Genomic DNA, 22466 nt, shown 5'->3' with positions numbered 1-22466 from the left:
ACTTCCCTGGTGGCGCAGTGGTTAAGAATCCGCCTGCCAACGCAGGGGACACGGGTTCCAGCCCTGGTCTGGGAAGATCCCACATGCCGCAGAGCAACCAAGCCCATGCGCCACAGCTACTGAGCCTGCGCTCTAGAGCCCGCGAGCCGCAACTACCGAGCCCACGTGCCGCAACTACTGAGCCCACGCGTCTAGAGCCAGTGCTCCGCAACGGGAGAAGCCACTGCAGTGAGAAGCCCACGCACCACAACGGAGATTAGCCCCCGCTCGCCACAGCTGGAGAAAGCCCGCACACAGCAACAAAGACCCAACACAGACAAAAATAAATAAATAAAATAAATAAATTTATTTTAAAAAAAGAAATGTAGCATTGAGTGACCCGGTATGGCCTGAACTGTGCTCCCCCCAAATTCATATGTTGACGTCCCAACCCTTGTGCCTCAAAATGTGACTGCAGTTAGACATAGGCTCTTTAGAGAGGTAATTAGGGTAAAATGAGGTCACTGGGATGGGCCCTATTCCAATATGACTGGTGTCCTTATGAGAAGAGGAAATTTGGAGCACACACACACACACACACACACACACACACACGACAATGCGAAGACGCAGGGAAGAGATGGCTGTCTACAAGCCAAGGAGAGAAGCTTCAGGAGGAACCAGCCCTGCAGACACCTTGACCTTGGACTTCCAGCCTCACACAAGAACTGCAAACTCAACAGGAACCAGAGAAGCTGTTCAGGAGACCGCCTGAGGCCAGATGAAAGGAACCACAGAAACTCATCAGGCCACCTGAGGCCAGATTAAAGGAGTGCAGGCCCTGCACACACCCTAATCCTTATCAGCAAACCCGTCCTCGAACCCGTTGCTATAAAACTCCTCACCAAATCCTCCTGGGATGGGACACACAGTTTTGAGAAGCATGAGTCCACTGTGCCCCCGCTTTGTCTTTGGCAAAGCAACAAAGCTCTTCTTTTCTACTTCACCCGAAACTCTGTCTTCTTCTCACCTCCAAGCCCTGCTTTCTCCTGCCCCAAATGTGCTTCCCATACTTTTCTGTTTCAACTTTTCCGTGTCCTAAGTCACAGCTTAGGTATCATTTATTCCAGAAATCTTTCCCTGGCACCCATGCTTCACCATCACAGCACTTCTCAGGCTGTACTGCAATTGTCTCTTTTCTGCTGTATCTCCCAGAGTTCTCCCATCTCTGAAGCCTGGACACAAATTGACTGCTACAAAAATTAATTGAAAACAAGGGCAGATTTTTCATAAATCTAATAATACACACACCCCAGGGCCCCTCACCTTCATGGGTCCCCCCCAAGCCCTGTAACTAATTTTGATTCATAATTTCATGTCGTTTTTCTTAAATAAGACCTACCTCCAAATTGCATATGTTTCAGGGATCCCCTGCTGGTTACATGAGTAAATGAGGCGGAAACTGAGGCTCACAGAAGTGAAACAGCTACCCCATCTCGGGTCCCACTTCATAACACAGCACAATCAGGATCTGAATTTGCATATATCTGACCATACGGCCTCTGCTCTACCGGTGCCCATACTCAGAAAGTCAGCTCATCATGCTGGCCTCAGGAAAGAGAATACATGCTTCACAGGACTTTATAAGGAATTATTCCTAAACATCTCCAAAAGTACCTACACAGGAGTTGGGACATGAATGATTCTGAATACAGGACTGTTGGGTGAATAATACTTTGAAACACCTCACGTCACAAATTCCATTCAGTTCTCAAATTCAGCATCCACCTAGTTGATCCAGGCTTTACTAAGCCCCTATTCTATATGCAGAGCACAGACCCGGGGGTTGTATGTGGGGAGACTAACGATCTCAAAAAGCTGTCACAAAGGTTGGGAAACTAGATGTTTAAACAAATAACTATGAAATCTGAAAAAAGATTTCAATTTTTTCATCTTTTTTTTACTGTTCCTCTTTGTTTAATATTTTGCTCTTTTTTTCTCTAAGGAGGTATCTCCCACCCTCTGCTCTAAGTCTGACTATGTTGATGAATTACCGGCTCTACTCAGCCACGGAGCTGCCTGGGTTACAACCTGAATGATATTTAAGGGGCCCAAGTGAAAGCTGTGAACTGGACAACAATTGCACGAGATTTTCACAGTGTCACTGTAAACACCCTCTAGGGAAGTAGTATTTCCTTGAAAAGAAGCCAAATTGAACTTAGCCAACAGTATAAGTTAAGAAGTTAGGGATGAAATAGGGAATGGCCAATTCCCTCTCTGAGACTAAGCACTTACAAAAGCCATTTCAAACTTATCCCATTTGGGGCTTCCCTGGTGGCGCAGTGGTTGAGAGTCCACCTGCCGATGCAGGGGACACGGGTTCGTGCCCCAGTCCGGGAGGATCCCACATGCCGCAGAGCGGCTGGGCCCATGAGCCATGGCTGCTGAGCCTGCGCGTCCGGAGCCTGTGCTCCGCAATGGGCAAGGCCACAGCAGTGAGGGGCCCGCGTACCGCAAAACAAAAAAAAAAACCTTATCCCATTTGTAAAATTTGAAACAGCAGGGTATACAGAGCACCAGACACTGACCGTCAGCTGGATAACTACTGTGCAGCCTGGCCGTGAGGCCAAGAAAAGTGGCTACTGCCCCTCTCCACCTCCCTGAGGGCCGGCATGCCTAAAGAGGGACACAGACCTGGCTGGTGCCAGGCTCCGCCTTCTGGAAGGGATGTGACCTTGGGCCAAACCTCACGAAGCCTCAGCTTAGTCAATAACAATAATAGTAGTAGATAATATGATAATAAAGATAACAGCATCGACCTGTTGGAAGATTAAATGAGATAAAACAGGTAATGCATGCAGTTAATGAGCTATTAGAGTTTTTAAAGATTTTTTATTTATGTACAGTAAGATTTACTTCTTTGTGTGTGTGTGTGTGTGTGTACAGTTCTGTGGGTTTTAGCCCATGGATGGATTCCTGTAACCATCACTATAAACAGGTACAGGGCAATCCCAACATCCCCAAAGATTCCCTTGTTTTGCCTCTTTTCGGCCAAGACCTTCCTCAACCCCCTGACCTTGTCCCCGGAGGTCTGGGCTGTCCAGAGTGTCATATAAATAGAGTCGTGCAGGATAAAGCCTTTGGAGTCAGCTTCTCCGATGTGGCATAATGCATTTTAGATGCACCCAAGTGTTGTCATATTAATAGTTGCTCCTTTCACTTGCTGAGTAGCATTCTACTGTGTGGATGGACCATAGTCTGTTACTCCACTCATCCACTGAAGGACATCTTGCTGGTTTCCAATTACAGGCAATTGTAAATCATGCTGCTATAAACATTTGTTACACGGCTTTGCATGCACATAACTACTTATTCCTATAGGATAAATAAATATCTAGAAATTGAATTGTTGGGTCACCTGGCAAGTGCAATGTTTAACTTTATAAGAAGCTGCAAAGCCATTTTCCAGAATGGCTCTACCCTTTTACATCCCACCAGCAACATATGAGACATCGAGTCACTCCACGATATTGTCAGCACTTGGCATTGTCAGTACTTTTCATTTTAGCCATAATAGGTGTGTAATGTTAGTTATTTAAGATGGAAACATTTATATGTGACTGTACCTAATCATCTACTTTATAAGGTAACAATGTTCAGAAGCAGCTGAGGTCACAGAAATCAAGTTTCTTTAATGGCTAACCACCACCTTGGAAAAATCTAGAAATTTCCAGCACGGCTAAAAGGCATCTCATGGTCTGGCTCTTCCCCACTTCTTCAGCCTCATCTCCTGTCGTTCTCATTCTTGGACCCTTCAACCAGCTAGATCAATAATAACATTAAGTAAGATGGATTGAGTCCTGACTACGTGCCAGGGCACTAAGCCACATCCGTCACATGTATGATTTCATTTCCACCTCTCACTGCCCTGTAAGGCCCATATTAGCAGGAATCTTATTTCTGTATTACAGAGGAGAGCACTGATACTCAGAGAGATTGGGAAACTTGTCCAAAGATGCACAGCTGCTACATGGCAGGGCTGGGATTCGACCCCATCAAGCCCCAAACACGACGTGCTCCCCAGACCCCTGAGTCTGTGCTCTCCTCTTGCTGAGAGGCTCACGCTTTGCCTTCTCTGGGAAACTCTCTCCTGCTCTTGCAAGGCACGCGTAGCAGTCCTCATCTCAGCTCTCTCATCAGCCTCTGTTTCTTTATTTCATCCCTCTCCACTCGGTGTCCTGCTTGCCTCCGCCACCAATGGTCACAAGCATCTCGAGGCAGGAATCAGATCTTTTCACCCTTCCTTCCCCGGCGCCTGGCACCTACGAGGTCCTCAACCCCCGCTGTAGCTGTCAAGCCGAATGAGGGACCAGGCAGGTCCTACAAGAAACCCTGTTGCCCGGAAATATTAAACATAAGCTGACAGTCCTTCAAAATACATCCATCTAAGACCATTACATACCGAGTAAAAACTTACAGTCAGAGAAAGGACATTACACAACCTTACACATAACTCTTGAGACAGACTCAGAGCTCCATCCCTGTCAGCATCAAACAGAATTTGGGATATAATACAAGAGGACAACAGAGACATTCACCCAAGGTTAACAGCTTTAGGCCAAAGGGCAAAAAAGAGTGGGAGAAAGAAGGAAGGAGCCCTTTCTCACATTCATGCTATAATGGTTTGCCCTCTTGTTTACATAAGCACTGTGGGGTTTTTTTTCTCCATTTATGTGTATCAGGGCTATTACGATGTTTTATTCCTCTCTTTCTATCACTCTCAATTTACAAGGATCATTTTTGAGAGTAAATTAATTAAAAAGCAATTCATTAGCCCAGAAAGCACCTTGAGGGATGTGGACTCTTTGCCTCTGGAAAATCTGACTGCAAACCATTCCAGAAAGATGGTGACTCTGCCACTGGAGCACAGCTCACACCCAAGAAAGGTCTGGAAGAGGCAGCTCTCCACACTGTCTGGATTCCATGAATAAAGCTGAATGAACAGGTTAATTTTTTAAATTGAGGCATTAATGGTATCAAATGGCAATAATCAGATGTTTCAGGGGACACAGACTCTTCTCCACTGTTCTCCCACGTAAGGAATTTGAAAACTATGGAGACATATGTACAAACGAATGAATCCAAGGCTTTCTATCCAACTTTCCCATCTATTGATAAGTGTTTGCAAATTCTAAAGGCCTGAATACAGCAGTTTAGCCTCTCACAATTCAGAGCAAAGCAGCTTAGGGACAGAAAGAAGCAAAGTGAGGGGCTGTTCGTCCGCAGAAACTTATTAACATTCCCACCATGGCAAACCTAATTTGCTGTTCCCAAGGCCCATGAAGAAGCATTTCCTCCAGCCTAAGCTCCCGTGACCCACTCCTCCAACTGCATTATCAGGTTCCCAAGAAATACCTGCTTTAGCTCTACGGTAGGTTTGTCCCTTCACAAGCTCCACAAAAGCCCCATCACCCGGACTCAGGGTCATCTCCTCACCTCATCCTGTCATCCAAGTTCATACGTGGAGAATTAAATACAATATCGTTCCCGTACTTAAATGCAGATCATCTGTTTTTTAAAGGAAGGCAGAAAAAGAGATAACAAACCAGTGTCTTGAAGTCCAATGTCTCTACACAAGGTTTTGGAGACCCCACCACCGTCATGCTTCAAGAAAGGAAAAATCACCTCATATAACTGAGTCACAAAGAACACAGAGGAGGATTTACTTCAGAAGTTTCCATCTCTGTGTCCACATAGTATCTAAGGCCAAACGATAGGCGTGTTTCATGTTTGTAGTCAGATGTAAACAGCTCTCCTTTGGAATAAGCAGCATCATGTCTTCCCTGTATGTATGCGCACACCAGCGTCCTGGTGCATTTCACAATGACAGCCATGAGCTGGTTGATGTATCACACAGCCTGGCAACACAAGATGACCTTCCTAATTGTCACGATGAGAAGCACCATTGCAAGGGACTTGGAAACGTATGGTAAACTCCACTATGCTAAAATATAATAGCTTCTTCTGTGGGGCTCATGATGAATATTAATGTCAGGGCTCCTGAGGAAAATGTGCCCTCAATTTTATATTCTATAAAACCCCTTCAGTACCAAAGAGAGCATTTATTTATTGTCTTCAGGCTTCTTCACAGACGCTGTTAAATATTCCATTAAACGTGGCAAAATGGAATGAATAATCATGGAACACTGGAGAGGGTTGGGATAAAGATCCCCTTAACAGTATCAAGCCAAGCTCCAGGCAGGACAAGAACAAAATGTCTTGGACTAAAAATACAGGTTCAAGGAGGACACAGAGTATACAGAGAGGGGCCTCCCTGGTGGCGCAGTGGTTAAGAATCCAGCTGCCAATGCAGGGGTCACAGGTTCGAGCCCTGGTCCGGGAAGATCCCACATGCCGCGGAACAACTAAGCCCGTGTGCCACAGCTATTGAGCCTGCGTTCTAGGGCCCGCGAGCCACAACTACTGAGCCCACGAGCCACAACTACTGAAGCCCGCGTGCCTGGAGCCCATGCTCCACAACGAGAGAAGCCACCGCGTTGAGAAGCCCGCGCACCGCAACAGAGAGTAGCCCCCGCTCGCCGCAACTAGAGAAAGCCTGTGCACGGCAACAAAGACCCAACGCAGCCAAAAATAAATTCAAAAGAAAAGAAGAGTATATAGAGAGGAAGTCAGTGAGCTCTGCTGCTAGAGAGCGTCTTCACAGAGATCTCAGGGGAGCTGCTCCTGGAGAGATGAGGGAGCACTTCACATGCTGCATCCGAGCACGCGGAGACCGAGGGAAGTTGAGCAGGTCAGAGGAAGCGGTCAGGGTAACGCCCAGAAGGGACGTAGGGAGTGAGCACTTGGGTGGATGAGGGTGCGGGATATTCCAAAGGTAGAGGAAAGAAACCCACAGCCAAAGGGCATAGGAACAGGTGATTGGGGCGGTGGGAGAATCTGATACCCAAGAGCGGCAGTAGGCAAGGCGGTGCCTTCCTAAACCCCAATCGTTGTCATTTACGGTGATGACACATCGTCCGTGGAAAGGGATCTTTGACTTAACACCCAGCACCGCTTATTGTCTGTGAAGAGAAGGGGAGAGACATGCCGCAGGCCCAACTGCTCTCCATGAAAAGCCAGTGACAGTTTCCAAGGTCACCCCATCCGTCTGGCCCTCACCACGCCAGGCCAGCCTCCATCACCAAGTCCTGTGACTCTCCCACAAACTGCAGCCTCAGCGGCCCTACACACCATCAGCAGACACGCTCCTTTAGTCCGTGAGATAACAGCATGCTTGGGAAGAAAAAAATTCCTACCGGCAGGAGCGGTTTTTCTAATGGATCTATTTAAGTAAATGGGAAATTTTTTTAAAAGGCCAAAATACAGTGAAGTACTCAATGTAAGATGCATCGTACAGAAAAAGTAAGGCAATGGACATGACACTGCACGTTTCTCTCAGCTTCTTTATTTTAATGGTCGTGAAAATGTAAAACGCTCCCTTCCACAGATTTGTCAAAAGCGAGATTGGTCTATTATGGTCCCAATTGCAGCTGTTCCCTCTACATCACAGTTGTGTTAAAGGCCAGGGCCAGTGAATGTTAATACACCGGGTGCAAACTGCCTCTACTCGGGAAAACCTACGTTGCTTGTTAAATGCTTTGCACCCTAAGCCTCAAGAGATTTCAGAATTCACTCTGTTACCTCAACATGTTATCATTGTTTATAAAGATTTCTCCTCTTGGTCCTTTATTAATCATGATACTGGGTTAATTTCACACATACACACACAACATACAAACAGGAAAAAACAATAATAACCATATTAGGTAAAGATTAGGAAACCATCAAGTTCCCCCCACCACTCCCCCCAAAATAGGACAAGGGTTATGGACAACACACAATGGAAAAAATCATAAAGGCACCAAAAAAGCAAGTTCAACCTCATTATTAGTCAAATATATGCCAAAATAAATCATGAATCAAATACCATTTCATTATTGTTATGATGCTACATAATTTTTTTAAGAAATAACCTTTAGTGTTGGAAAGAATGGACTGGGAGTATCAATTAAACTGGTATAATCTTTTGGAAAGTCTTTGCAGGATGTATCAAGTCATAAAATGATTGTGCTTTTTGGCCCAGAAATCCCATTCTCACTTCATCTTCAGAAAGGAATTCATAAACTGATCATTAACCGAATCAAAATAAGGAGAGAGTTAAGGAGGTCACGGTATATTGATCCTTAGAATGTTATACAGATTCTAAATACTAAACCGGAACGCTGTGTTACAACAAGGAAATGGAAATACGTGATGAGGAATCCAGCTCTGGAAACAGACAGGTCTGAGTCACGTTCCAGCTGTTCACTCCCATCCACAACGCTCCCAGCTCACTGAGCCTCCGTTTCAGCATCCGTAGAATAGGATGATTCATTTTTCTGAACGTACAGCCATAAGGATTGAATGATGTAATGCTTTCATTACTGTCACATAAGGCTAAGAAGGTACAGTTGTGCCCATACTCTGAGTACAAGTGTGAAAAATGCCTACATGTGGTCCAGGCACTGGAGGGGACAGCAAAAATGCACCCAGGGGCTCTGCTACAAAAGTTGGATGATGGACAGTTTTTGTTCGATTTTTCAAATGTGTTTTATTCTTATGATATTTTGTGAAATAAATTAAAAATTGAAAAGAAAAAAAAAAACCCGCTAGAGCAACTCCAGGAATTTCATAAGCTTCAACATCAGAGGATTCTTGTGTAATCCGTCAGGAAAATTACTTCACCTCTGAAGGCTGCTGCATTCTCAGGATTCCAGACACTGGGGAATTTCAGTGTTGGGTGACCTCCTCAGGGCAGACCTGGAGTTTGGTATTCAGCCCCTACTGTTCCTCAGTCTCTGAAAAGAATACAGGGTTGGGTGAAGGGCAAAAAGACATTCGCCAAATGCTAATTTATGTGTCTTGCTGATACAATTGGGACACATGGACCAAAGTCAAATGCTGGATCAGATACAAAGTTAAAAAGAGGCTCAAGGACTTCCCTGGTGGCCCAGTGGTTAAGAATCCGCCTGCCAATGCAGGGGACACGGGTTGGATCCCTGGTCTGGGAAGATTCCACATGCCACGGAGCAACTAAACCCATGCTCCACAACTACTGAGCCTGCGCTTTAGAGCCCAAGAACCACAACTACTGAGCCCGCGTGCTACAACTACTGAAGCCCGCGCGCCTAGAGCCCGTGCTCTGCAACAAGAGAAGCCACCGCAGTGAGAAGCCCGCGCACCGCAACGAAGACCCAACGCAGCCAGAAATAAATAAATAAATTTATTTTTAAAAAAGAAAAAAAGAGACTCAAGACTCTGGGACTCAGTCACCTTGTCCCAGCAGGACCAGGCTTCCTTTCATTAATTATACCCTGAAGTCATAATGTATCTGCATTAGACTCTTTCTTGGGAAAGGCAATATAATATTTAGAAATACATAAAGTGTAAAGCAGCTTCAGTAACACAGATGAAAAGAGAGCTGCTCAAAACAGCGTAAAATAACCAAAAGTTTAACATCATTTGGCAAATGAAAAGAAAAGAAGTCTGGTTATCATTAAATTTAAAAGCAAAGTATGCAATCAGTTGTTAATGAGTTATAAAAACTTTGGACAGTTTAATGTCAAAAGACAAATAAAATTACCTTCTATAACTATGTGAGTATGTGAGCTATCAGCATATCTGGTTTACACATTTTTGATGTCAAGTCAGTAGATCTTTAAGCAATTCTTGATTGTTTCTGCCATGCTATAAATATTAAATTGCAGTGTATTGGCTTAGAATTGTCCATCCCAACAGGGATCCAACCCTCCCCAATTACATAAAAATCTGGAAGGAAAGTGGATGAGGCAGGCTGGCCCTCCCCAGAACTATGGTGGGACCTGGGCAGCAAAATTTGGTGCGACAAAATCATGAGGGCAGAAAACACTTACGAGCATACTCTCTCTCCTTTACAAGAGCTAGGAAAACCTGAAAAACCAAATTAGCAACAAAGGATCTCTCAAAAAGAATTGTCTCTCTTGGGTTGCAAAACATATGGCAGCTTCAAAGAAGAGGAAGTGCACAGCAAAAATGGCAGGAGGCCATAACTCATGGCAAAGCCAAAGAGGAAAACAAGACATTTCTTATAAAATTAAGCACTGAAAGGACTGTGACAGTATAAAATAGGTCACAGCACCAATAAAATTGAATTCTGCAAAACCTCACAAAGTGGGACTCAGAAAAACAAAAAAAGAATCAGTCTTAATCTTGCAAAACGCTGAATTAAAGAATATAATAAATGTTGTTTATTTAAAGTTCAAAAACTCACTCGAGAGAAGCTTAGAATGGCCATCACATTTTGCAAGTTAATTCCATGTAATTAATAGGGTGGCATATTAGTAAATTCTTACAGGCAAACAGGGCTTATCGTGGTTCTCCCCCAGGAACTCTGACTGGGGTATCAATATACTATTAATGCCTGAACTTATAGGAGTACAAAGGAAAACACTGACATTTAAGCATTTGTGAACAGGAAGTTGAACTAATCATGGTTCTTTGAAAAAAATATCAAAAAGTGATTTGAAGTTACCAAATATGTATCCAGTTGAATTGCTATAGTTCAACCTTTTTCTCATTTGTGGTAGTATGCTAAGTCCCTGTCAGTCATCCTTCCAAAATAAAGAACTTGGGTTTTAATACAAAATATGTGAGTATCACAGGGGTGATAACCTATAGAACCTCCTAGCAATTTCAATGATCCATCAGGTGTAGGAAAACTGCAGGCAGCAGATCATCATTTCAGGCATGAAATATAGAGCGTGTACTCAGAAATTTCAAAAATGAAAACAGCCTCTCTTTTCAGGACACTCAAGAGCATCAAGAGATCCTGTTAGTAGACTTTTGTTTCATAGTCATGACTCTGAGTGTGGTACTGAGGTAGGGGGTGGTGAGGGTGAGGGAGGGTGGAAAAACCTCATGTTTGGGAATCAGGTTCATGAAGAACATAAAGCCACATAAAAGGTGAAATCGCAGGAGAAAGGGATTCAAATCCTGGCCCCGACCCCTCATGTCTGTGTGACTTCGGACAAGGCGCCCATTCTCCCTAAGCCTCTGCGTCTTCATCTGTGAAACAGAGATGGTGCTGGGTTAGCCACACAAAGTGCCCAGATGATCAGACGAAATGCACGTGCAGCCTTGGCGTATAAAGGAGAGAAACCAACACTTGTTACTGAAGAGAAAGGGACAACATACAGGGGATCATTCCTTCCTTTCAAAGAACATATCAAATCCATAAAAGCTAGAGCGAATCTGCGCACCTGGTCAAGGGATCTAATAAATATACGCTAAATATATACAATAAAGATCAAAGGAAGAAGGAATCCCAACAGCACTCACTTTTAAACCCATAAGGATTTATATGAGGCTAATATGAATAAGAGAATTAAGTTCCACTAATTCCAATTCAGTTCTAATAATCACAACAATAACACGCTATTTTCAGATCATAACGTAATGCTGAAGTTGTTCAGGTAACTGAGGGTAGTACAACTCCCACCCAGGGACGTTTAAACACAGGTGTGGAAAGATATAAATGGAAAAATAAAACAATGAGGCTAATGGAAGAAGAAGCAGGAGAATGTCTTTGTGACTCAGGATGGCGAAAGGTTTCTTAAACAAGACCCAAATATACAAAACTTCAATCACTAAGATGTATACTTTAAATATCTTACAATTCTGTTTGTCAATTATACCTCAATAAAGCAGAAATTTTCTTAAAAATGAAGAAAAAAAAAACAGGTGTGGGAGGTACAGGGGCACAAAAGACAATGCTGATGGATGTGAAACATTCTACAATACAGGATACAGGCCCACACCACAAACAACCCCCTCACCCCCCCCCCCACGGCCAAGGGCACTCCTCCAGGAATCTTGGCATCCCACTTACCACTATGCTTAGCTTAATCTTCAGGAAAGAGTGTATGAGTGTGCACAAGTGTGCACACACCAAGGTCTTCAAAAGCCCTGAGTCCAAATGATGAAATGTAGCAAGGGACTAGGACAGGCACTGACTGTCCTGTCAAACACCTGTCAAATACCTAAGATTCACATGTACCCACCTTATAATACAGAAGCAAGTCCCTGCTCCAACAAATCAGCATGTCAGAAAACTGCCTGTTGCAATTCGGTCTGAAATACCGTTGACGTTGTCATTGTATTCCCACCTAGGGGCTCTGTTAAGGGAGTATTGTTACGGGAGTATAAAAAGCAAATGGAGAGACAGGTAGAAAAGGAAGTAGCATCAGTAAGGATTTCTAAAAAATAACTGCATGGATAAAAATAGGAGAAGGAAATCAGAAATAGTTGAAAGCAAGAAAAAAAGGGAACAATGCTGGAGAGAATCATGGGAATTCAAGACCAGTAGGGACTAGAGTAACTGGAGTAACATGGAGACTTCCTCTCTGGCAGGGACTGTCTGATTCATTCTGGAACACAAAGGTGAGCACAGTGCCTGGCATATTGTAAGTGCTCGATAAATGCTTATTAAAATGATGGATGCACGCAACAGATGAATGGATAAAGAAGATGTGGTACATGTATACAATGGAATACTACTCAGCCATGAAAAAGAATGAAATAATGCCATTTGCAGCAACATGGATGGACCAGAGAGATTACAATACTCAGTGAAGTAAGTCAGAAAAAGAAAGACAAATACCATCTGGTATCGTTTGTACATGGAATCTAAAATATGACACAAATGAACCTATTTACGAAACAGAAACAGACTCACAGACATAGAGAACAGAGCTGTGGTTGCCAGCGGGGAGGGGGTGGGGGGAGGGTCGGAGTGGGAGGTTGGGATTAGCAGATGTAAGCTTTTATATATAGGATGGATAAACAATAAGGTCCTACTGTATAGCTCAGGGAATTATATTCAATATCTTATGATAAACCATAATGGAAAAGAACATAAAAAAATGTACATATATATATAACTGAATCACCTGCTGTACAGCGGAAATGAACACAACACTGTAAACCAACTATACTTCAATAAAAAAATTAAAATGATGAATGCGTGGGTGGCAATGAAACTTAGAGATCCGGTTCTCCTGTGTCATACATCAAGCACCTGGGAAGCAGAAAGAATTTCATCCATCAAACCTCACACCGTGATGCTATACGTGCCAGGTGTGACGCGGGTGATGGGAACCAATAGAACGGAAACTAAACTGAGGCCTCCTATGAACTAATACAGGCTTTTTGCACTGCTGTGGGGATGCCTCCCAAAGGGATTATCACCATTGTTTAATAAAAGAGGAAGGAAGTTAATTACGAATTTCAAGCTTAGAAATTCACAGGCAAAAGTGGCTGAAGAGAAATAACCATACTCAGAGAGAGGCAAGAATAAACTAGAAAGAAGAAGACCTTGGAGAGAAACAAAAAATGCAAATGCATGTTTAACTGGGATCCTGATAACATAATTAATAAGATGAATCAAAGATAAATGATTAGAGATGTGAAGGCTCAGCTCACAGAAAAACCCGAGAAAAAAAAATTTTGTAATTTTAGAAAGAAGTTTCCCTTCAAAAGGTTCATATTATACATATATTCAATCTAAACAAACGAAAATTTCCACTCAGAGAGGCAGACACAATTAAGATATTTCCCATATAACAATCTAAGTTCCTTCACGTACAGAACCTGCAAGGGTCATCTGGTTCCCAAACAAATAGCTCGGGTCTCATTTACCAAAAACCCTATCACGATTCTGGCCCAAAGACAGCCAAGTTGTCCACCAAGCAAATTTTAGTCAAAGCTCAGGGGAAGAAGAGACATTTGGTGTGTCTACAGAATGGGATCTCTAACCATCCCTTTAGGTTCTAGGGACCTAGGACCGGTGACATCAGGTCACTGGAAGATTCCATATTTAAACTCAGTTAGCCCAAGCCCTTCCTAATTCACTTCCATGGCATTATACGTTAACATAAGGTTTCTTAACGTTTGGAGGAACTTAGAAAGACTCCTTCAAAAATCTGCTGAGTAACTGGATCTCTGTGTGGAAAAAGTGTACAAAACCACAGATATGAAATCTGTGTACAGTTTCACAGTCTACCCATGAACTCCTGCTTTCATCCGCTAACTTTTTTTCTCAAAGGTGGCTGGTAACAGCCATGTGTGCTTTTGCATTTGCTATAAATCTATTCATGAGGACTTCCCATTACACTCTCAAAAACATCATCTTTAAGAATTTAACACCACTCCACATTCCTGAAAACTTCGGGCTTTAAGCTACTTTTGAGGAAAACAGACGACGCTTCACCTTATCTTTTTTGCTCTGGCTTCTAGGAAGTTCATGATCGCATCATATTCTCAACCAAAATAATTAACACTCATCATTAGCATTTTCTTGTCTCGACTTTTCCATTGTATCTGTTAATTTTGTTGTTTCCATCTTTGATATGTACTTATATATATTCCAGGCCTCCATTTCTTCCCCCCTCCAAAAATAAGACAGATTTTATTCCCCTGTTCTCATTTTTCTTGAAAATTTTATCTAAATATAGCTAATAAATGTGGAAAGGGAGTGACTGCCTATATATGCAGAAACTGTAAGGCACACAATCTCTTAACCAAAAGCTTCTCCTTAAAGTGACTTATGAAAGATGTTTCACCAGTGGACTTAAGAGTTAAAAAAACGAATACCTCACTAAGGGCCATCATACTTCCTTTTATTAGCTATCAGGAGGCAGTCCAAAGATAAGGGCAGGATTGTGTGGGTGTGGCCTTTCTAACCTGAAGCAAAAGGTAGGTACTAGCCCCAAACCATAACTGAAAAGTTACGCCACTTCAACTTTATTACCCTTAAAAACTGTCCCTTGGGACTTCCCTGGCGGCCCAGTGGTTGGGACTTCGCCTTCCAACGCAGGGGGTTCGGGTTCGATCCCTGGTCCGGGAGCTAAGATCCCACATGCCTCTTGGCCAAAAAACCAGAACATAAAACAGAAGCAGTACGAATTCAATAAAGACTTAAAAAAAAAACAAACCTGCCCCTTACCTGCCTTCCACTTCCTCCTTGCTCACTGAAAGGCAAATAAGTGAGTTTAAGCTGGACACAGACAGCCATCACTCCCAGAAAAAAACAGCCTTTGACACCCACACTGAGAATCTCTTTACGCATTTCACAGACCCTACACAGATTCCTGACAGCTCACTGGGCCACAGGCCCCGCCAGATTTTTGAGCTACATCTGCAGTATCTTTTCTACTTGGGCAGCTCGCGTAAACTGGGAAAATTCATTAACATGCTAATGATACTCTATTTAAAATTCCAGCCCTGATTATTCTGTGATTAAATCTCTCCCCTTGACGTCTGCTTCCTTTATATCTGAGTTATAGTACGAAATCAACAATATTAATAAAGTACAATACACATTACCAACTTATCCACAAGGGATGGAAAAACAGTTATGTAAATCTCGGGGTTGTCTTTTTTTTCTGAAAAGCAGATGTAGCAAACTGTAAAAAAAGTTACTGATTTTTTTTCATCCCACTAGTTCTGTCTGCTGCCACCCCAATCTGAATATCCAACTCAAGCATCTTCCATGAAAGACAATCAAACTTATCACTGCTCTCATTAAATTGGAAAATGAATTTTAAACTTTTTTTTTTTTTTAAAAGAAGATCCAAGGTCTGGGTCTGTGATTCAAACTAAGGGAAGAAAGGACTAATGTTTCATTTTAACATCTGGCCCCAGTAAATGAACAAATATTTGTGGTCTATTTAACTATTTTTAATGACATCGTGCTGGGTACTGCCAACGACGCAAATGAAACCTAAAGACAGTGTTTTCACCTCGATGGACTTACAGTCAGGCCAGAGACACAGGATGTAATGACATGGTAAGTGATCAGCAGAGCAAGTTCATCTGTGATGAGGCATTACACATACTCTTCCCATCATTAAGAATCCTCTGAATGAGACAGACTGTGCCCTAAGACTGCAAATCTCCCCTCCCGCTATAGAAACAGAACCCTTGTACACACACACGGCTGGGTCAGCCAACTTGGAGCCAGTGTCACAGAGCCTGGGTCCCTGACCGTCAAGGAGTGACTTGTTCATCCCTGAATTGCCTTTTGCTCCCAAACGCTGCATTCTGCAATCACTGCTGGAAGTCAAAATCTGTTTTTGCGAACACCACACAGTGCTCATTTTTTGAATAGTCTTATTTTAAAACGTTTTATCTAAGATTAAAAAGAGTCAGCTCACGGTAATACACGCAGAAGCGCACTACGTCTTTGTATGTGCTCCATGTTTAAACTCGAGCACAGAGCTCCCTCCAGACTTTTAACTCTCAAAATGCAACAAATGAGAGAATATGGTCTCTGGTCTAGTCTGATTACTATCCATGGGTAAAAGCTTCATGTTACCAAGCAATTCTTTCTCTCTTTCTTGCTTTGTCTCTCACACTATCTCCAACCCAAGATTATTAATTTGGTTCACCCAAAGCCAAGTCACCTCAGATTGCTTAAAAATTAGCTTCGGCCTAAAGCAGAGGGAAAAGGGTAGCTGATCCAGCAAAATCCAAGTATGAAACATAAAGAACGCCTTCACCACAGTAATGAGCCATCTGCAATTTAGACTCATCCATGGTAACAATCTCGCGTTCCATTTGTTTATGTTTTATTCATCATTTTGAAAATACTTAGTCAAGTGACAATGATGAGATTCAAAAAATACTTTACAGCTCTTTTTTTTCAAAAAAGAGATATTAATGGCTTTCAAGAGCTCAACTGTTCAAATGAAAATATTGCTGCATCCTATTATATATAGGATGGATAAAAAAAGGTTCTACGGTATAGCACAGGGAACTATATTAAATATCCTGTGACAAACCATAATGGAAAAGAATATGAAAAAGAACATATATATATATATATGTATAACTGAGTCACTTCGCTGTACAGCAAAAATTAACACAACATTGTAAGTCAACTATACTTCAATAAAAATTTTTAAAAAAAGAAAATATTGCTGAACTAAATTTGTCCAAACTGGTTCACATCTTTATTCTTAGATATAAATTTCCCATTTTGCACCAAAAGACTTGGGATGACAAGGTGAGACATTTCATAGTTATCATTTTTTATTATTTTAAAAACTTATAGCAAAAATTCATTTAAAATATACAAGGTTAGTCCTATAATAATGTAATAAACTGCACCGTCACATCTTAGAGGAATGTGTTGTCATTTCTCAGGACTATAGTTATATATTAAGGCTCAAATGCAGTCTCTAGTTACATATTTGGCAAAAACAAAGCTTTGACCTACAAAAGTGAAAAAAAGATAAGGCGTTCTGAGTTGTTGAACCAACTTGAGGGTGTCCACGGCTAAGAAGACACGATAATGCTTGACCATCCCATCTTTCATTCAAATAACTGTGAAGAAACCTCTCTCTACAAAATTTAGTAAGTCTTTAAAACTAAATTTATTCATAGTGAAATGACACACCTATTTCCGCTAGCTGATTTCATATTTATTTATTTGGTTTTAAATACTAATCTTCATTTACTTCAATTTGTGGAATATTTTCAAATAGCCCTATTTCAAATCTGGCTAACTAAAATCTCTATTCTTTTCTTATTTCTTTTTAAACAAGCATACTTTGTAAATACAGTCCTTTATTTGTATATATGCCTTTCACTTTCCTAGTAAATACTTATTTAGGGAAATGATTTACTATGCATGAACTTTGCCTTCCAACAACCTCTGGTTCCCAGGGGACGTGCAAGGGTGTGTGTGCGCGCGCGCACACACACACACACACACACACAGTCTCAGGATCTTGATAAATTACCTCACTTAATTTGTACCACTTAACCAGCCTATGAGATGGAAAATACTCCTCCCATTTTACTGATGAAGAAACAGGTTCCAGCATCTAACATACTTTAAATCTAAATTTTCTGCCTATGATTTCATTCTGTATATTAGAAATTGAATCATCAGAAATTCTTCACTGTGTGTGTGTTTTGGGTTTTTTTTTTTTAAGAAATAGGTTTGGCTTTATCAATTTGGACTGAACCAACATCTTCTGAAAGTATTCCTCGGAGTGAAGCCTCAAGGTGACCTCCTTTACAGTTAACAACGGGACAGGAAAAGACCACACGAATACTTTAACTCCCCCAACAAACAGATACTTTGGCCAAGACAGCACCAGTTATCTTCGGCATCATTCTTCCTGGGGAAAGCAGCTCTCAGAAAAGCCCACACAGAGAAGAGGCACTTCCTGGTCTTTTCTCAGTTTTCCCAGAGCCAGCCTGCTTTCATCTGCGACTGTGCAAACCAGAAGGCCGAGGCAAGGAACAAAAGGGAGATAATTGTCAAACAGAGAAAATTCTCAAGAACTGTGCCAAGGGGGAGATGGCTCTGAACGATCACAAGGCCATTAGCAAGTCCAGGGTAGAGGAGGGGGGAAAGACAGAAAATGAAAAGGCATCTCATGCGATAGCCAAACAAAAGCTGACAAGAAATTCTGCCGCATTGGCCGAGGCTCCTGCCAAAACTGTCCTCCAGGAAAAGGGCTGTGTGTCTCCAGGACACCCTTCCCAGTGACGCTCACATAAAGCAGTACAATAAATAGCACACAGACACGAGACACCCGTGTGACCACTCACCATAGGCAGTTCTCCCCTGGTCCAGTTCTCTCCTGAGGCTACTGTAATCTTCTTTAACACTTGCCAATTTCTGGACGTTCCTGGAACTCAGCACCAACAGTTTGTGGAGAAGTCCCTCCAGCCCTTCCCTCTCGGATGTTAATGATCTAATCTCCTCCGTGAGCTCCTTGGCTGTACAGAAATGGTTTCCTGCGGAAAAGGAGGGAAAACAAGCGTTGCCGCATCCCTACCTATGGAAGGTGCAGCGAGCGTGCACTAACGGTGTGGGGAAAGGGGGATGAACTTTGCAGCTACATCCAACTGCATTCACGTCTTCTGTGGAGGAATCTGGAAACACACTGACTGTCCTCCTTAAGCTGAAAAAACCACCAGTCCCTTTAGCAACTTATTATATTCTGTTTTAGGGGGGTGCATTGGCTAATTCACGTCCTTCTGAAACATGACGACACAAAAATATCACAGTGAAACCCAGGGCAGCCACATGGCATCATTCCATACAAACGTCCAAACGTCAAAGAGGTGAAAGATTCCAGTAGGGTGGAAAGGGACCGGGCCTTGGAGTCAAACTAGACCTAAATTCAAATCCCCAATTCAAATCCCGGTTACACAAACTGCATGACCTTGAGCAAAGAAATCAGCATATGGGATTTCAGGGCAAACTTCTTATAAAATATGATTGTGCATTACAGGTGGCTACAAGAATAAATGTGAAATTCTGTAAAGCTCTGAGCATTGAATTTATTAGCAGGGTTGCAAGAATCAAGGTCAATATACAGAAATCAATTGTATTTCTAAGTATCAGCAGCAAATAATTGGAAGGTGAATTTTTTTTAATATCATGTATAAGATATTTTAAAACTCAAAACACTTAGGGGTAAATTTAAAGAAATATGTGCAAAACCTCTACACAGAAAACCATTTTAAAACTTCTGAGAGAAACTAAAGGAGACAAATAATTAGAAAGATATACGGTATACACACACATTGGAAAACTGAATACTGTTAAGGTTTTCATTTTCCTCAAAATGACCTATTGATTCAATACAATTCTAATCAAAACCTCATGTGGGTCTTTTGTAGAAACTGACAAGCTTATTCTAAAATGGTAAAAGAAAATGCAAAGGCCTAGCTAAAGCAAAACAATCCTTAAAAGGGAGAACAGAGTTAGAGGACATTTGCTACTTGATTTCAAACTAACACAGAAGCTACAGTAAATGCAGACAGAATGGCACTGGTGTACAAACAGACAAACAGATCAATGGAAGAGAACAGACAGTTCAGAAGTAGACCCACCCTCACACAGTTAAGTAATTTCCAACCAAAGTGCCCAAGCAAGTCAATGAGGAAAACAAAAGACTTTCAACAGATGGTACGGGAACAACTAGCTACCTATATGGGGGAAACATTAACCTTGATACATACCTCAAATCATACACAGAATTTAATTAGAGATGGATCACAGACCTAAACGTACAAGTGAAAACTATAAAGCTTCTAGAAGAACATATAGGAGAATATCTTCCTAACTTTGGAGTCAGAAAAACTTTAGATAAGACACAGAATATACTAATTACAAGAGAAAAAATGAATAAATGGGCTTCATCAAAATTATAAACATCTACTCCTCAAAAAATACCATTAAGAAAATGAATAGGCAAGCCACAGACTGGGAGACAATATTTACAATGCATACATCTGATGAAGGACTTGAGTCCTGCAACTCAACAGTTAAAACACAAATAGCCCTATTGAAAAGTAGGCAAATGACACCACAGGCACATTACAAAGATATATAACTGGGGCCGAAAAGCGTATGAAAAATGTTGATGATCATTAGTTGCCAGAAAAATGCACATTAAAGCCGTAGGGATTCCACTACAAAACCATTCAAGTGGCTCAGATTAACTGGACTGAAACTGCCTGGTTGACAAGCACGAGGAGTTACCAGAACTCTCCCGTGTGACGGGAGCATGAAATGTACAAGCACTTTGAGACAGGTTCTGTCCATTTCTCATAAAGTTAACATACACCTATCCTTTGATTCAACAATTCCACTGCTAGGTATTTACCCAAGAGAAATTGTTGCAGGAAGAGGGACCCCTTCCAGGGCCCGAGAGCGGGCTCTTCTCTAACACTCAGAAATGAATTGTCTGAGCAGACACACGTGCTGACAAAGCAAGAGACCTTATTGGGAAGCGGCGCCCGGGCGCAGAGCAGCGGCGCAAGGGAACCCAGGAGGACTGCTCTGCCACGTGGCTCGCAGTCTCGGGCTTTATGGTGATGGGGTTAGTTTCCGGGTTGTCTCTGGTCCATCATCTTGATTGGCCCACATCTGGTCTGACTCGGGGTCCTTCCTCGTGACGCACGCATCTCTCAGCCAAGATGGATACCGGCACAAAGGGTTCTGGGAGGTTGGCGGGACATATGGGCTGGTGTCTCCTCCCTCCTTTTGGCCCCTCCCGAATTCTCCTGGTTAGTTTTCAACGGCAGTCCCTTATCGGGAACTCCTACTGTGAGAAAACTCACAGTATTATTATCGTGCCTGGCCAAGACAGGCAGTTTCGGTCAACAGTTCCCTAATAAAAATGAAACATGCAATCAACAAATACTTGACTCAAATGTTCACAGTTGCTTTACTCATTGTCCCAAACTGGAAACAACCTAAATGTCCATCTAGAGGAGAAGGTAGAAACAGTGGTACGTCGGAACTACCCAGCAAGGAAAAGGCACAAACTCTACATACACGCAGTGACGTGGGAGTATCTCAAGAAAAAGACACAAAAGAAGGCATACGACGGGATTCCGTTGATATTAACTTCTGGAACAGGCAAAACTAATCCATGGTAGAAGACGTCAGAACAGAGGCCATCTGGGCAAAGGGAGATGATGACTGGGAACAGGTACAAGCGTGATGTTTCTGGGGTGATGAACACAGGTGTCAAAATTCATGGAACTGTACCCTTAACATCTGTGCATTTCACTGAATGTAAATCATACCTCAATAAAAAAGGAAAACTGTATTAGGGAATATTTAAGTATGAAAATGATACCATAATTAATAAACATATCACATTAATAAGCACTCCATAAACAACAGTTATTGTTATCAGAGGGCTCCACTATATTTCCTAAGAGTTTATTATAACCATAATCATGATAACAGCTACTAACTTTCTCTCCTTCAAATCTCACCACAACCCTTGGTGATAATACACTCTATGTTATCTATTCCAAGATGCACTTTGTTTTTTACATTTTAACATCTCTGAAACGGATGTGTCTTACAATTACTGTTATCTAGGAGGTGGTCTGGATGAAGTTGCTATTACGTGATTGTCATTCTTGGTGGCCTGACTGAGCATCTATATCCCCCTGCTGTTTCAATGTACAAACCATTTAAGGACACTTTGAGTCCTGTTACCTTCTGTTGAAATGGATTTGTAAGATTAGGAAAGCACCAGCATTTAAAACTTGAAGAATGGTGTTAGCAGCTTGGCAGAAAATCCTACAGAAAACAGTAGTTCGTTCTTGGAGAAAAAGAAAAAAAGTTGCATCACCAGTCGCCTCACTGATGCAGAGGATGATACTGTGTGGAGAAACAGGAGGCTTGACTTGAGTCGAACTGTGTTTTAGGCCAGACTAAGCATGAAACATCTTAGGGAAACCTTAATCCATTCATTTTCCTTTTTAAAAGAGTGATATGTGATTTTTTCAAAAGCTTAACTACATCTAAAAGAGCTATTTCAATAAGTATAAAATAAAAACTCTAAGCCACAGAAAGCACTGTA

The 22466-nt window shown here is 42.1% G+C and overlaps 1 protein-coding gene across 1 annotated transcript in view; it reads right to left on the bottom strand.

The window, feature by feature from the left end:
- Nucleotides 1-22466, bottom strand: part of DISC1 (DISC1 scaffold protein) — a gene marked incomplete at both ends in the record, with an annotated part of 341831 nt that overhangs the window by 169110 nt on the left and 150255 nt on the right. The window contains one exon of the mRNA XM_082673688.1: nt 18679-18867. Within this exon, the coding sequence (XP_082529814.1) occupies nt 18679-18867 (189 nt within the window). The remainder of the gene's footprint in view (nt 1-18678; nt 18868-22466) is intronic.

This window comes from Grampus griseus (assembly GCF_964374135.1).
Source record: "Grampus griseus genome assembly, chromosome: 16".
In the NCBI taxonomy this organism is placed as follows: Eukaryota; Metazoa; Chordata; class Mammalia; order Artiodactyla; family Delphinidae; genus Grampus; species Grampus griseus.
The sequence above is the reverse complement of the archived record's forward strand: the minus strand, read 5'-3'. Positions and strand labels throughout refer to the sequence as shown.